At 26.9% G+C, this 15569-nt stretch overlaps 2 protein-coding genes across 2 annotated transcripts; one reads left to right on the forward strand and one right to left on the reverse strand.

Moving 5' to 3' along the window:
• Positions 1–12061: 12061 nt before the first annotated feature.
• Positions 12062–13298, reverse strand: LOC114169742 (senescence-specific cysteine protease SAG39-like). Its single transcript, XM_028055027.1, has one exon. The coding sequence runs from the start codon at positions 13160–13162 to the stop codon at positions 12062–12064; it is 1101 nt and encodes a 366-aa protein (XP_027910828.1). The 5' UTR covers positions 13163–13298.
• A 1057-nt stretch (positions 13299–14355) lies between these two features.
• On the forward strand, positions 14356–15470 carry LOC114169743 (senescence-specific cysteine protease SAG39-like). Its single transcript, XM_028055028.1, has 2 exons — positions 14356–14794; positions 14878–15470. The coding sequence occupies exons 1-2, from the start codon at positions 14356–14358 to the stop codon at positions 15468–15470; spliced, it is 1032 nt and encodes a 343-aa protein (XP_027910829.1).
• Positions 15471–15569: the final 99 nt, after the last annotated feature.

The following is a 15569-nucleotide window of genomic DNA, read 5'->3' on the forward strand; positions in this document are numbered from 1 at the left end:
GTGGCCAACATGATTTTGATCACTACAACAATTATTATTGTTTCCCACACTAAATCTCAATCCATGTAGTTCAATTTTAAATTTTTTTTTGGCTATCGTGTTACTTTTTTCCTAACCATGGCATTATATGATTTATGGTTTGTAATGCTTCTTTAGTGTTTATAGTCACTTAAGTGTTTGTGTTCATTGGTTGTTGCAACCGATAGTTCTAGGAGTTGAATTTACCTTCGATTGATTGAATTTGGTACCTAAACGGTTAAAGGCAGTTGAAGACATTTTAGATTGTGGTTTGAGTAACAAAGGTGTATGAGATAATGCTATCTTTGATGTTTAGACTTGGTTGATTGTATACTTACATGGTTAGCATTGAATTTTAATTCATCATATGCTAAATAAATGTACCATTAAATTCTTATTTTATTTCTGTTGTAATTATGTTAAACATAATAAATATTTATATTCAAAATCTTTCATATCTTTAAAAACTTTCATATTATACAAGTTATTGTTATTATTATTGTTATTATTGTTATATCAATTTTCTTATTGCAAATTAAAAGAAATAGATTCAATTATTGAAAAAAAAAACTAAAACCGCTATCTTATATAACTACAAATAAATACAATAAAAATAATACAACAAATTAAAACAAAAGGTCCATTATTATTATTGTTTACAATGGAATCACAATAGGATTTCAAAAAACATAAAAAAAACTTATCATATATTGTTTACGGGTCATATTGCATAAGATATATACGATTAACTATAACAATAACAAAAAATATACAATTTATTTTAATATAGTATATAACTCTTAATTTTATTATTATTTATAATAATTGTGCTATTAAATGTAGAGTACATTTATCTTATTAATCGACCCTTCTATAATAAGTAATATTATATTATACAAAGTAAATGGCTATTTAATTTAAATAATTATTAAAAATGTTTCTTTTTTTAAATCTTTAATTAATTGATATTTCTATAATAAAAAATATTATACATTTTATAATTATACCTAATAATCGTTTTAATAACTGTATAATAACACATTTCTTTTATTAATGGAATTTTTTATAATAGTTAATCTTATGCTAGGTAAATTATTATTTTTATTACTACTAAATCAATCATAATATCACAGAAATATAATTTAAGCATTCAAAGTAAAATAAGTTTATTATAGTTAATCATAGTGACACTTCATAATAAATAATGTCAAATTTGAATAGAAAGATTTATAATTGATTTGACCATACGTTATCATGAAAATAACTATTTATAATTAATTTCAATTAATTTCACAATACTTTATAATGGAACGAAAAAAAAAAACTACTTCAATGAAATAACCTACCTACAGTAAACAAATTAACACAAAATATTAGACTATCATTGAACCAAATTAATAGACATACTGAACCAAGTTAATAGCCATACTGGGTATAGTATTAGAAAACTGATTTACTAAATCTAAAGGGCCTCCACCAAATCAAACTGCAGAGTATTGAAAAGACACCTAATAAGTATTCTTTGCCGTCAAAATCAAATTCGTCTTATTGATTCTGAAAATATAATGATTTGACCACTCTGGAATAAATTTACTTCACAAAACTTATTTAAGCTGTGTGAAATATGAATTATATTAATAATATATTGGAATAATTAATAGTTAAATGTTGTCAAATAATAACAATTAATCATCAATTATACAATACAAAATAACTAATATATCATTTCATGTTAATTATACGAAATATATTTTTTCTAATATAAACTGATTATTTTCAATTAACACAAATCTACATTAAATATAAAAAATAACTAACAAAAATATATCATTTCATGGTAATTATAGAAAAAATATTTTTTCTAATATAAACCGATTATTTTCAATTAACACAAATATATATTTAAATATAAAAAATAACTAACAAATATTATAACAAAAACATATTACAATGTCATATTTACTTAATCACGTTATTGTTATTGATTATATTGAATAATTTAGCTAATATAAATTTATTATTGTCAATAACCCAAATGATTATTTAAATAATATATTTATCACTCTACATGAATATCCAAATCAATAAGTACACAAGTTAAATTATTATTCTCATAACTGTATAATAGATTTATTAGTTTTATTGAATTTCATATATATTGAATACATTTACAATATATCAATCATAATATTGCAAAAAATAATTTATGCATTTAAAATAACAATATTACAATATCTATTTTGTTATTATTATTTGAATCGATAAATATATTTTATTATAAATTATTACTTTAATTATTACTCAACAAATTTTGAATCAATATATTGAATATATTTATTATATTTTATTTACAATGTCAGTTTTAATATTATTTTACAACGTTATTAGTATAGTAAGCATTTTACTGTGTGAATAAGTTATCTTTTCAAGATTTGGCCAAAATTTGTGGTTCAAGGGAGTATTATATGGTAACAAGTAAAATCAGGATATAGAATGTTAACATATCCAGAGTGTTATATAGTAATAGGCTATCTTACTCTTTTATAAAAATTGGGTTTATTGCAAAAATATTGGTCGATTCCACTTTTACTTTTATGATTTCTTGCTGTTCATATTACCAAAATGATAAAGCTGTATTTAGTTATTTCTATTTTAAATTTGTATCAATTTAACCTTTTGAAAGTGATAATTAATTTATTTTTAAATGGGATTGAGAATATTTCAAGGATTAAAACATTTATTTTTACAATCAATTTATATGATCTATTTCTAAATTTTTTTATTAATTGACCAATTAGTTTTATTAAATGTTTTTAATTTTCTAACTACGGATTAATTATTTTTTATTTCATAGGTTTTGAAATCTTTTAAATTTATATATTTATAATTAATAATTACATATTTAATTTATAAAGATTTTTTATCGATTAGTAAATTTCCTTAATTATTTTAAATTTCTTTGATTGTGAATCAAGATTTTGAATTCATACGTTCTTATTTGTTGATTTGTTTAAATATTTTAAATTTCTTTAACGATATTCAAAAACTATTTGTAGAATTATATTTTGTCAATATATTTAATTATATGTGCATTATCTTTCTTAATTTGCAATATATTTATTATTACTATTATTGGTATTATAATTTTATTCAATAATTTTATTTCATTTTAATATTTTTTTCAATTAATAATGTTATTTTTATTATTATTATTTGTTATTATAAATGTAATGAATATTTTTTAATTTATTTCTTTATTTATTAATACTATTATTTTAATACTTATAAGTGGAAATTGAATTTGTATTTATTGAAGATCGGAAAGATTTATTATATTTTATTTTTGTACAGTAACATATTATAAAATATGCTTACATTATATCTCATACGCATTTCATTTTAATATAATTTTATTTAAAAAATTTATCATCAATTTCATGTTTATTTATTTTATATGGGACTATATTACACCTATAAGCTTTACTTTAACAACATATGTATTTCAAAAACTATTTGTAGAATTATATTTTGTTAATATATTTAATTATGTTTACATTGTTTTTCTTAATTTGCAATATATTTAACATTATTATTATTGATATTATAATTTTATTTCATTTTAATATTTTTGTTCAATTATTAATGTTATTTGTATTATTATTATTTGTTATTATAATTATGATGAAATGTTCAACTTTTTTTAATTTATTTCTTTATTTATTAAACTATTGTTTTAATACTCAATGGAGGTTGATTCTGTATTTATTGAAGATTGGAAAGATTTATTATATTTTATTTTTGTTTTGGATCATATTATACAATATGTCTACATTTTACTTTAGCAGCTACCTGTGCATACACATTTCATTTTAATATAATTCTATTTAAAAAATTTATTATCAATTTCACATTATATTTATTTTATACAGGACCATATTACATATTATGCCTAAATTTTATTTTAACAACAACACGTGCATATGCATTTCATTCTAATGTAATATACATGTGTTTGTATCTACACGTATTTCGATGTTAACATCAAATTCATGTTATTTTTTTTATTTGACCATATTACATAATATGACAACATTTTATTTTAGTAGCAACATGTGCATACGTATTTAATTTAAATATAACATTCAAGGGTTTTTATGTACATCTGTGTTTCTATTTTAAAATTTTATCATCAATTTCACCATGTATTTATTTTATATAGGACCATATTACACATTATGCCTAAATATTACTTTAACAACAACTCATGCATATGCATTTCCTTTTAATGTAATATAAATGTGTTTGTTTCTACATTTGTTTCTATTTAAATATGTTAATATCAATTTCATATTATATTTATTTTCTATGGGACTATATTACATTTTACTTTAGCAACACCCCGTGCATACTCATTTTATTTTAATATAATATACAAGTGTTTATATCTACATGTGTTTCTATTTAAAAATGTTAATAAAATTTCATGTTGTATTATTTTATATGGGACATTATTACATAATACCCCTACATTTTACTTTAACAAGGACCTATGAATACACATTATATTTTAATATAATATACATGTGTTTATATGTATCTCTATTTTAAAATTTTAACATAAATTTTATCTTATATATATTTTGTACGAGACCATATAACATAATATATCTACATTTTATTCTATTATAATATACATGTGTTTATATCAACATATATTTATATTTAAAAATTTTAACACTAATTTAACATTATTTCACATTGTATATATTTTGTACATGACCATATAATACCATATGCCTAAATTTTACTTTAATAACGATATGTGCATACATATTTTATTCTAATATATCATACAAAGTATGCATCTTATTTTAATATTAGCGTACACACAGGCGCGACACATTTTTTAAATATACGTTATATTATATTAGTAGGTGGTAATGTAATATTATTAAGTTAATATATAAAATAAAATTATATTTATTAAAAATAAAGTGAAATATATTAAAAAATATGAGAGAATAATTGTTGATAAATAGAAAAAATAAAAGAGTAGAGATAGACAATTTTATAAAAATGTTTGTAAAAATAACGGTCAATTTTTAAAAATTTAATAAATAATTATATTTTAAAGGGTAAAATTGGTATTTTAAAATGTGGACACAAAAGAGAGAATTCTCTTTATATATTGTTATAGATATAACATATAATATATTTTTTTAAAGTTTTAACATCAATTTTATATTATATTTAATTTATACATGATCATATTACATAATATACTTATATTTTACTTTCACAACTTATTACTATTACAAATTGTTATAATTAAATAAATTAATAATATATTTAAACAATAAAATTAATCATTAAATAATTAAACTAATAACAATAATAATTATTCAAATCACTAATTTATATATATTAACAATAAAATCTGTTATAAATATTAAAAATATAAAAAAAAACATGACTCAGTTATTTCAAATATATTTTAAATAACTTTGAAATCTAACAAGAAAATCCAAAACAAAAAAAATTAACACCTGTTTTTTATTCTTTAATCTTGACTAAAACTCTAAACTTATTATCACAAACATGTTCTGTAATTAAATTCTTAAAAAACATCATACTGATATTTTTTAATCTAAACAAAATAACAATTTATGTCATCACAAATTGATTATTCCAAATTACTCAAAAACACATAACATATAACACATAATACATAGTAATAATTAATTATACATAAATATATAATTATATCATTATTAGATAAATTTATCGTTTGAATATATTTAAATTGACAATTATAACATCTATAACTTTTAAATTAAATTATTGATTTATCAATAATAATATTAAAATATGTTTTCTAAACAAAAATTTTAAAAACCAAAAACACGACCCGCGCGTACGCACGGCTTCATGCTAGTTTTAACTCTTAAATTTTTACTCTCAGTTTAACTTCCTGATGTGGAATTTATTTTTGAATGTTTTTTTATTTTGTAAAAGGTACGGAAAGGAAAGAGTGTCATAAATAATTATGGACCCCGTAAATTGAGTTTTGATTTGTTTAATAATGAAAGGTGAGATCGGAGGAAGCACAGAAATTGATATCTTCAAATTATTGCTCATTAGCCCTTACTGAACCCACTCAAGTACTATCATTTTCCCTCACGTTTTATACTTATGATGTGTTCCTTTGTGTAGATAGATATCGGAGAGAGTGTAAAGATGGATTTGTGTAGATTTAGGTGGATGAATATTTGTATTTGTTTGACTGATTTAGAAGGTAAAGTGAATGGATTTGGAGATAATTTTTATGAAAGTTAGTGAAAGATTTGATTGATGTGATAGATAAAATTATATGTTAAAATAGATATATTTATTAAGTTATCATAATACCCTTATGTAAAAAAAGAGAATGATTTTGTAATTTGATATTATAAAAATAATTATAATTAATTAATACGAATTAAAAAAATTAAAATTATATAAAATTTTAAAATAAAAAAAATTAAATTTTTATGAATGTAAAAAAAATTACACAATTAAATTTTTAAAAAAATTATATAATTAAAATTTAAACTAAAGTTAAATAATGTTAAAAAAAATTTAAAAAATTAAAAAAAAAAAGTCAAAAGAAGTCAAGAAAAAGGTAAAAAAAAAAAAAAAAAAAAAACCAACGACACTAGTGTCGTAACCGGTGTCGCCCCTTTGGAAACAAGGCACCGATTACGTAACCGGTGTCGTCCCTCTCTCTTCTCAGCACAACACCGGTGCCATCCTAATCTCACGCAACAACACAACACCTCACCACCACTGGAAGACACTGGTGCCTCACTCACCACCCTCACCTGCCAGTGCCATCCACTCACCACCCCAACACCTGCCACGCCCCTGCAACACCACTCACAACACCGATGCCCACACCAGTGCCATCCCAACCTCACGCAACAATGACATCGGTGCCTCGCTCACCACCCCTCACCTATTAGTGCCATCTATCACCACCCCAACACACTGGTGCGCCACTTCAACTCCAACACCACTCACGCCACCACCCCGCAACACTGATCACAGCCCGACCGCAACACCTCTCACGCAATATTGTACTGCGTGTGAAATGAAAAGTGAGGCAATATGGTAATGTACTTATAATACTCGCTAATCTTCTCCTTGGATGGTGGATGAAAAAAATTATGGATCCCTCAAATCCGTCGTCGCTTATCCGTCCAAATCAATGCAATGGAACACAATTATATTCATCAATCCGTGCTCAATTATTCCTGTGAACAGTTTAATCCACCCAAGAGAACATGTCCTTGATCCCTCGTAACTCTTAAACCTACTTAACTAAATGGAAGGGTGGTATGATAATTTGATGTGTCAGATTCATTCATAGACTGATTGGAATGACAAGTAGTTACTGCTGCATCTATATATTATCATCGATATCATTAATATTAATATTTATTTTTATATTCCATGAAAATTTGTCATTACGTTTGACATAGTTTTGTATTAAATATGAATTTAAGATGGAATATTAAACATGATTAAAGTCTAATATACTATCTAACCTTTTAATATGGATAATATTCTATTCAACTTAAATAGAATTATCTAGTATAAATAATTAAATTATTCTTATTTTGATTAAAGTTATTACATAAGATATAAGATAAAAGATAAAAGATAATAATTGATTGTTTAGTCTTAAAATAATATTGTTAAATTAATTATTATATTTAAGTTATTGTTTGCTTTTAAGTTATATTTATATATATATATATATATATATATATATATATATATATAAATATATATATATATATATATAAATAATTTTTAATCTCAATTTTTTCTAAGTTTATAAGGCTTTCTAACATACATATTTTAAATTAGATTCTATACTTTTGAACCAAAGTCACACTCTGACAAGTGAACAAAATAAAAATAATATAAAAGATGAACAAATAAGTGAAATTAGATATATAATTTCATCATTTTGACAAAGTGAGGAACTACACAGGGAATGATGAAGGGTGATTTTTATATCTTTACATATTGTGAAATTTAGACTAATTTAAACAGATACTTTTTTATTATATTTAAATTAATTTCATCATTCTCTTAGTTAAGCCTACATTTTATTTGGATGAGAATAAATAAAGGAAAAATAATAAACATAGAAAAAACTGAAAAACAATATCTTTTGGGTACATGAAGAGTGTCTATCCCAAAAAAAAAATCCACTTGTTACCTATGAGGGTACCCATTTAAAAATTACTCGAGGGTATTTTATTGCAGTACCCATAGATACCCGCGAATATTTAAAAAAATTATAAATTTTAAAATAAACATTAAATAAAATTAGAAAAAACATATCAAATTAATATATAAATTAAATTTTAATTTTAATTAAATTTAATCTAATTAAATATAAATTAAATTTTAATTTTAATTAAGTTTAACTTAATAAAATATAAATTAATGTTAATTTTAATTTTTTGCGGGTACGGATAATATGATACCTACACCCGATCCGTTTATAAATGGGTATTAAAATACCTGTTACCCGCCACCTGTGGATAATAAATACCTGCGGATATCAACTATCTGCTGTGGATTTTATCTGTGGATACCCACTGACGCGAGTATTTTTGACATCCTTATCCACAACTACCCCATTACATACATGTTAAATGTGAAAATATTAAATGCTTACAACACAGTATTAAGTGTTAACCCGCAGACTAAATTTTGCACACCCTCACAATTAGTGCACTGTGGTAAGGGTTTCAATATGTAGCCCATTTTTAGTCAATGAGACAACTTCAATAAGGTATATTGCAACATATTTAACATGATCAAATTTCATGTGAGATAATTGGTCCACAATTGCCATATTACATACATGTTATTTGTGAAAATATTAAATGTTTGCCAATGTAGTATTAAGTGTTGACCTGCATTAAAGATTTTGCACACCCTCACAATTAGCAATTAGAGCTATGTGGTAAGGTTTTCAATATGTAGGCTACTTGTAGTCAATGAGACCACTTCAATATTTAACATGATCAAATTTCGTGTGAAATAATTGGCTCACAGTTGCCACACTACAAACATGTAAAAATGTGAAAATATTAAATGTTTATCAATGTAGTATTAAGTGTTAACCTACGCTAATGATTTTGCATACCCTCACAACTAGTGCACTATGGTAAGGGTTTCAATATGTAGCCCACTTGTAGTCAATGAGACCACTTCAATATGGTATAATGCAAGATATTTAACATGATCAAATTTCGTGTGAGATAATTGGTCAACAACTACCATATTACAGACATGTTATATATGAAAATATTAAATGTTTACCAATGTAGTATTAAGTGTTGACCTGTATTAAAGATTTTGCACATCTTCACAATCAGAGCTATGAATTATATTAAATGTTTACCAATGTAGTGTTGCATTGTGGAGAATTAATGCAAAAATAATAAATACAATTTTTCCTTCCCATTAAACTAATTTTACAAAAGCATTTTTATTTTTTATTTTTTTAAATAGAAATATAAAAATTTGTAGATGAAAAAAAATAAGTGAATAGTGAAGTTACTTAATGGAAACAAAAATGAGCAAAAATCTTGAAATATAGATTTAATTAATGTGACAAAAAAAAGAATAATACAGTAAACATTGACTTAAGTCCGCATTTTGATGTTGGAAGTTTGATGCGGACTTTATTAGGATGCGAACTTATGAAGTTTTATGAATCATATTACAATATGAAATATTAGAGGTCATATAATTACAGTATCAAATATTATGTGTTGAAATTTCTAGAGATTGTGAAAATATGAGAGATAAGAGATATGTTACAGGATGAACTTGTTATTTTATTTTATTTTATTCATATGAGTGAGTTGAAAAATTCTTCTTATTTATTATCAGATCAGTTAAATCAAGCTAAGTGTGTATTCTTCACCCTTCTTCGCATCTTACACCATGGTCAATCGGCAACCACATGTGAGTGAATTGAAAATAGTTGTCAAATAAACTTACGTGATTTTTTTTTTTTAAAATAAAATCACAAAATTATTGATCGGAGAATTTTCACTTTTCAAATGCGAATTTAGGCGGGATGCAGACTTAAATGAGTGCAAACTTAAGCGAATGCTTACTGTATTATGAATACTGAAATATTCTTATTTTAATTTTAATGTAAATGAGTGTGAATTAAATTAAAATTGGAAGATGATTGATCATGAAGTTATAATATTTATGTTTTGAAAATTATATTTTAAAAAGTAAACTTTAATATATTCAAATAATTAATTACAAATCATATTTTTTTTCCACACACCAAACATAAATTATGTTTGATATTTAGTTTTTAATGTTAAATTAAATTCCCTTGATTAATATGATTAATATAACAGGATAAAAGAAACAAGAAAAAATAATTAATATATTGTCATGCTATGATATAATTTAAAAATTATATAAAATTAAAGAAAATATATCGATTTCTTACGTTTTTTTAATATATATATTTTTTCATTTTTTATCTTTGACTATTATCTCCATTTGGTCTAAAAACATCTCTAATCAACTAAACAAATCAAAACTCAATTTAACAAACTCCCTATTTATTTTTCACACCCTTTCTTTTCCATGCCTTTTGCAAAATAAAAAAATAAAAACAATAAATTCTACATGAGGGAGTTAAGTTTGAAGTCAAAATTTTTGGAAGTTAAAATATAATTTTCCAATTTAAAAATACTTACCGGTTAACATCTGTTAACAATCTGTATAAAAAAATTAATTTAGTTGCATCTTCAATAACTCCTTATAAAATATAGATTTAATCCATATAACAGTTGACTTTGATTTTTTTATCAATTAAAACATTACAGTACATTTCATATAATATCAATATTCTAAAAATTTATTCTATTATATTTTTTTTTGTCAAAAGACCATAATTCTTGTAAAAAACACAATTAACATCAAATTACTTTTCAACATGAATCATTTTTATTGTGTGAAACATGTTATTCAATAAGAGAAAGTTTTCCAAAAACATTTATTTAAAATATATATCACATCACACATCTTTTTCACTTTCTCAACCATCATTCCTATGGATTAGACATGTCAAAGTGAGTCAATCCAGCTCACACGGGTTGGCTCACCACGGACCGGGTTGAAAATAAGTGAACCCAACCTGGCTCACTTTATGGTGAGCCAAAAATTTTGTAACATGGCTCAACCCATCACAGGTTGGTGAGTTAAGTAGGTTGGCTCACCAACCCACATAAAAAAATTATTTATTTATTTATTTATTATTATTCAAATATTTAAATAAATTTTTAAGTAACCCATGAGATGACAATCTTAGTGAAATCAAGAACCAATGTCTTGAAATGCTCACAACCAATATATGATGAATTGTTTTCAAGAAAGTATCCATATAGTCTAAGAAAACATGGCTAATATTACACATTTTCTGTCATACTATTTAACAAAATATAAATAAAAAAAACTATACATTTTGGTCATGTTAATTTAAAAAAAATTATTTATAAGACAGTTGTTTGAATAATTTACTATAAAGATTATAATTAAAGTATCAACATGTATTTAACAATCAAATTAATCAAACATTCAAACAATTCAAATATTATTGAACAACATTCTGACATTTCAAAATATAAAATTGTGAACATGTGTAATAGAACTAGTAAATAATTATTAAAAAAATTAAAAAAAATAAAAAAAAATTGTAAAAGATGTTGGTGGGTTAAATGGACCAACCCACTTTCAACCCGACTCGAACCCATTTAAACCGTGGGTTAAGTGAGCCGTGTTGAGTTCAACCCACTTTTAGTCATGTGCGTAACCATTTTTGATTGGATAAGTTGATTAAAACAAGTGCAAAGTACAATATTGCATATACAGTGATATACACGACAACAACAGCAATCAATGCTTAAAAAGATACGTATAGCCAACAGGGTTTTAATTTTTTGAATTATGCAGTAGGGTAAGAAGCCTGCATAGCTATGCCACAGAGTCCTTCTTGAGAAGCCACACCTCTTTGCATCCTAATGTAGCCTTCTTCACCCCATTGGGTTCCCCATGAGTTCTTTACAAGCCAATACTCAGTTCCATCGTCACTAACACCATATCCCACAGCTGTGACACCGTGATCTAAGTCAGTTCCACATGACCCAGTGAACACACCACTCTCGTAAAATTGAAAGTCAGAGCCACTGGCATCGATGGCCACAGACACCGGTTGATTGGCCACAGCCTTCTGCAGTGCCTTCTCGTTGTTGGCAGGAACATCCTCGTACCCAGTAATGGTAGCAGCATCGTTGGCTGCTGCATTTGCATTGCACTTTCCGTCAACACCCTGATACGGGTAATTGGCTTCGGTGTTGAGTCCTTGATTTTGTATGATGAATTTGAAAGCATCATCCATAAGACCACCTTCACAACCTTGGTCCACACCCTTTGTGTCACAATCAACAAGTTCTTGTTCAGACAAAGAAACCAATTTTCCAGTGCTCAATTGATGAATTCCTTCTGCTGATGCAACAGCAGAAAACGCCCAGCAACATCCACATTGGCCTTGGTCCTTGACTGGTGTCACCGCACCCTTTTTCCTCCAATCCACTGTGGATGGCACTGCAGTATTATTTTGGTACTTGAAAGAGGTTGTCCTTGTGATAGAGGAACACATGTGACCCTTGAACCTATTTCTTGTTCCTATGAACTCCTCATTGGTGAGGTCTGCAAATTGATTAACACCAAGCTTGTAAGGTTTATTGGCAGCATTGTTGAAGGCATCAATGTAGTTCACATTTTCCCTGAATATTCTTAAACGCTTCTCCCTTTCCTGAGGCTCCTTATACACTTTTCCATAACGACTCATCCATTCCTCATGCCTCTCATGCATGGAGTCATCTTGGAGAGTGCGAGATGTGACTTCAAAAGCCCACATCGCCATGCAGAAAACCAATGTCAAACAAATATGATAGCACTGAGTTTTGGTAGCCATGGTAGCTAGTGTATTCTTAGAGTTGTTTGAAATTGGTACGTGAAAGATGCAGTGTGGTGCTCCCAACATTATTTGTGGTATTTATTCTAAATTGTCTTTGAATCGTAAATTAACCTTATGTGTTTTCAATTCATATCTGAAAGCACCTTATCCTTAATATACCAATGAAGTAGTTTTCCAAGGAAGCCTTCTTTGTTGGCACTGGAAAAGTTTGGAGCTATATAAACGAAAGTTTGAAACTTGTTTTGTTTTATTTGCATGCATATTGCTATGGCGCAAAACCAAATAAAGTAGCAGTATTTTTCCTTCCAGCCTTCCAAATCCAATAAAATATAATATACTATGGATTAAATTATTTTTCTATCTTTATGTTTGTTCTTGTTTCTTAGTTTTAGTTCTTCCACGTATGACAACAAAATATCAATAATTTTAGTCTGTACATATGTCTTTTGTAGCCGTTTCTTACTGTCATCAATTTTCTTTATAGCAGTTTTATACTGATTCAGAATTTTAATACAGATAAACCATCAGCTAACTATATTTTAATTTTTTTTTAAATATCATTTGTATGGATGGATGGGATATCCATGTAGTAAAACAATGGATTGGATTAGATTTTTATGAAATGAATCAGATTGATTCATATTTTTTTAACTAAATTTTTACTAAATTAAAATGGATTAGTGTAAACTTTTTAAAATCGATTCATTATGATCAAGAATAAAATTTACACAATTTATTTGTTTCTGAATTCATGCTAAGTTTAGCGTAAGGTTTAAACCAAAAACAACACAACATAATTCATTTGTTAATAAATATCTTTGTATAAACCTATTTGGTTTGGAAAAGTGCGACTTTTATCTGATTATGGTGTAGAAATTTGCGTGAATGAAGTTAATAAAGTTTTCATACTTCATTTTTATAATACTAAACTTTCCCAATACGCACATTCTCTTTGACAAGCACTTTGGCACCATATATCGCACCATTTATACGTTACGCTTGACAAGTAATTTGTCCACACTGCCAATATCCACTGGCAATGGTCTCTTTTAGAAAAGAAAAATCTCAGCTACATTCAATAAAGAGATGCTTTCAGATTTAAGTTGGAAACTAAAACAAACTAATTTAGAATTCAACGCTATCATGCCTATATAAACACCACAAACAATCCAGAATACCACGCCACAACACATCTTTCAATCATTTCACTAACCAGCCTAAAGTAGTTATTCCAATTATCTGTCACATAAGTAGCCACCATGGTTGCAAAAAATCAGTTCTATCATATTTCACTGCCACTGCTTTTCTGCATGGGATTCTTGGCTTTTCAAGTCTCATGTCGCACTCTCCAAGATGCCACCATGTATGAGAGGCATGAGGAATGGATGGCTCGTTATGGCAAAGGCTACAAGGACCCTCAAGAAAGGGAAAAGCGATTCAGGATATTCAAGGAAAATGTGAACTACATTGAAGCCTTCAACAGTGCTGCCAATAAACCTTACAAGTTAGCTATTAATCAATTTGCAGACCTCACCAACGAGGAGTTCATAGCACCAAGAAATAGGTTCAAGGGGCACATGTGTTCCTCAATCATAAGGACAACCACTTTTAAGTATGAAAATGTGACTGCAGTACCATCCACTGTGGACTGGAGGCAAAAGGGTGCAGTGACACCCGTCAAGAACCAAGGCCAGTGTGGTACGTGCTTCATTACTCATTCACATTGCTGAGTGAAATTAAATTGCTTGATTATCTAACTATTAATAATTTACCTTGAGTAGGATGCTGCTGGGCTTTTTCTGCTGTTGCAGCAACTGAAGGAATTCACAAACTGAGTACTGGAAAATTGATCTCTTTGTCAGAACAAGAACTTGTTGATTGTGACATCAATGGGGAGGACCAAGGTTGTGGTGGTGGTCTTATGGATGACGCTTTCAAATTCATCATTCAAAATCATGGACTCAACACCGAAGCCAATTACCCCTATCAGGGTGTTGATGGAAAATGCAATGCAAATGCAGCAGGCAGCCATGCTGCTACCATTACTGGGTACGAGGATGTCCCTGCCAACAACGAGAAGGCACTGCAAAAGGCTGTGGCCAATCAACCTGTCTCCGTAGCCATCGATGCCAGTGGCTCTGACTTTCAATTTTACAAAAGCGGTGTCTTTAGTGGTTCATGTGGAACTGAGTTGGACCATGGTGTGACTGCTGTGGGATATGGTGTTAGTGATGATGGAAGTGAGTATTGGTTGGTTAAGAACTCTTGGGGAACAGAGTGGGGTGAAGAAGGCTACATTAGGATGCAAAGAGGTGTGGCTGCTCAAGAAGGACTCTGTGGCATAGCTATGATGGCATCTTACCCTACTGCATAATTATTAAATTTGTATACTACTATTTCTAAACTGCTTTCTGTTGTGTATAACACTGTATTCTCTCATGAATCGTTGTATTTCAACATATCACTTATGATG

Source organism: Vigna unguiculata, chromosome 11 (genome assembly GCF_004118075.2).
Source record: "Vigna unguiculata cultivar IT97K-499-35 chromosome 11, ASM411807v1, whole genome shotgun sequence".
NCBI classification, from domain to species: domain Eukaryota; kingdom Viridiplantae; phylum Streptophyta; class Magnoliopsida; order Fabales; family Fabaceae; genus Vigna; species Vigna unguiculata.